General features: G+C 37.2%; 1 protein-coding gene across 4 annotated transcripts in view; it reads right to left on the bottom strand.

The window, feature by feature from the left end:
• The window catches only part of akap10 (A kinase (PRKA) anchor protein 10), a 37038-nt gene that overhangs the window by 12602 nt on the left and 21658 nt on the right, over positions 1-2778 (bottom strand). For all 4 annotated transcript variants that reach the window (XM_016285891.1, XM_016285893.1, XM_016285889.1 and 1 more), the window contains exon 6: positions 1764-1848. In XM_016285891.1, coding sequence (XP_016141377.1) covers positions 1764-1848 — 85 coding nt within the window. The remainder of the gene's footprint in view (positions 1-1763; positions 1849-2778) is intronic.

Below are 2778 nucleotides of genomic sequence, written 5' to 3'. Positions count from 1 at the left end.
AACAGTGTTGTAAATACAACTTAACCACTGATTTCTAGTTGTGTCCTCTTTTGGAAGGCCAAACAAAGTAGTTTTAATTTCACAACGAAAGACACAGCGACTCCACAACATGGCAGCTGCGGCAACAGCAAGAATAAAAGTTACGCCTTCTTTCTTTGCGTGAACATTTGCGCGGTGTTATGCAAATCTTCCCACATCGTGACGTAGGTATGCTGTGACGTAGGTATGCTGTGTTAGAACGAGCCATTTTAGGTAGGCGTAGCTGACTTTTATAAAGAATATCTCTTTGGATTTGAGACTTCAGTCTTTGCAACTTTACTCATCTTCTTTATGCACCAAGAGCTTGTAACACTCCAAAGAGAAAGGAAAAATTGAAATCGCATCATATGACCCCTTTAAAATAAACAGTGTAACTTTTATGTTTGGTTGACTGCATTTTAGTTTGATGATGAATGGCTGAAATGTCAGGCAACGGTAGAACTAATGTTGTTTGTGTGTGCGTGAGGTGCCTGTGCGATCAGATGGATTAAATAAAGAAAAGAAATAAAATTAATTAAGAGTGTCACAAAAACGAGCGTAGCCTATACTTGTTGCACAGTGTTTTTTTCCCCTTTTGTTAATGTTAATTATATTATAGCCTATTATATATTTTGTGTGATCCTATTTATTTGATTCCTTTTATAGACTTAATTTCTGTTTTCTCCTTTCACAGAAGCGCTGCAGGTGCATGATGCGACGATTGAATCCTCACTGTTTACGCTGCTATTCGCGCATATAAAGCTATACCCCTGTATACATTTTTTTTTTTAAAAAGCCATTCTAATCTTACTGGTTAGCGATCGACTAATGAGCTTCGTTTGACGGTCAGGAAAATAAAAATGAACAAAGTGCTGTCATTTTACAATTCTCCACCATATTTACTATGCTGCGCGCAAGTTCAGGTAACTCACAAACTTGCGTACACGAGCTGAGACCAGACGTGAGATTTGATCGTAGCCTCCGCTCATGTCCATATTGATAAATTCCAAGTTTTGTGTTGAAACGACCATACGCCCAATTTTCTGTCATACGTTCGTTTCGTAAATGAGGCCCAAGATGTCTACAGGTGCATCTCAATAAATTAGAATGTCATGGAAAAGTTCATTTCAGTAATTCAACTCAAATTGTGAAACTCATGTATTAAATAAATTCATTGCACACAAACTGAAGTAGTTTAAGTCTTTGGTTCTTTTAATTGTGATGATTTTGGGAACAACTGTCAGATCAGCATTCTTCCCCATGATTGTGTAGCCTAGTGAACCAAACTGAGAGACCATTTTGAAGGCTCAGGAAACCTTTGCAGATGTTTTGAGTTGATTAGCATGTCACCATATTCTAATTTGTTGAGATAGTGAATTGGTGGGTTTTTGTTAAATGTGAGCCAAAATCATCACAATTAAAAGAACCAAAGACTTAAACTACTTCAGTCTGTGTGCATTGAATTTATTCTGAATGTATTACAGAAATAAATGAACTTTTCCTTTTCCAATCCAAAAATGTATTGAGATGCACCTGCATAAGGCTTATTTTAAGCTAAAATTATACTTCACATTTTGTTTTAAAAATGCTTAATGAACGGCCAAAGATACCTCTCTGCATGTTTATACAGTTTGTTTCTTAAGTACATTGAATGTAAAGAAAAAAAAAATGATAATGATGTACATTTAGAGATATGAAATGAGAGCAATATGTGTGAAGGACAAACACAGAGTGAAATTACTTACTGTTGTTCGATGATGGAGAACACAACAGATTGTGCAATGACAAAGCAGTTTGGGTCCACTTGTCCATCTTCCCCACAGATTTTAGCTAGCAAAAGGGAAAAAAAGTTTTTTTGTTTACTCTATCCTAACAGAAACATGAAAACAGGAAATTAAACATGTATAAGAGCTCTCACATCCTAAAGAGCAAAGCTGTTCTATTCCATCCAATCAAAAAAGTATATTTTAGGATATTTAACATAAAAGATGTACTTAAAAACTTTAAAGGGGTCATATGATGCTTTTTTAAAGATCATTATTTTGTGTATTTGGTATAACAGAATATGTTGACATGCTTTAATGTTCAAAAAACACATTTTTTTCAAATACTGTACATTATTGTAAGTCCTCTATGCCCCGCCTCTCTCAAACGCTTCGTTTTCTACAAAGTCCCTCCTTCCGACAAGCGCAGTCTGCTCTGATTGGACAGCTGACCCAGTGCATTGTGATTGGCCGAACACCACAAGCACTCGTCGGAAATGTAACACCCCTTACCATAATCGCGAGCTTCATCTTTCAAAATAAATGTAAAGACAGCCCGAAAGGGGAACAGAGTCTCGTGACAGACACAGTAGGCGCGTTTCCATTACAGATTTGCACAAAACTTTGGCGATATTTTCTGAATGTCGATAAAAAAGTATTGCGAAATGACGGCGTTTCCATTAACCAATGTTATGCGGCTAAAACGTAACCTTTTGCCTCTCGCGATAAGTCATGGCAACGGATTTTGGTGGGATTTTGACGGATTTTGGCTATATTTATTCAAAGGAGGCTTATGCGTGTATCTTTACAGAAGCAGCAAAGAGAGCCGCTTCAGAAACGTGCGTAGCACGGCTGGAATAAACCATAGACTGTATAAAAACATAAACACAAGCATTGAGTGGCCGTAATCAGCTTCAGTGGCCGTATCAGAGCCACACTGCACCGCAGACGTGTGCAATGTAAATTGTCTAAGTATTAATAGTAGGGAAAGCCCCTT

Source organism: Sinocyclocheilus grahami, unplaced genomic scaffold (assembly GCF_001515645.1).
Source record: "Sinocyclocheilus grahami isolate Dianchi unplaced genomic scaffold, SAMN03320097.WGS_v1.1 scaffold203.1, whole genome shotgun sequence".
Lineage (NCBI taxonomy): Eukaryota > Metazoa > Chordata > Actinopteri > Cypriniformes > Cyprinidae > Sinocyclocheilus > Sinocyclocheilus grahami.
Note: the sequence above shows the minus strand (reverse complement) of the source record. Positions and strands in the feature narration are given on the sequence as shown.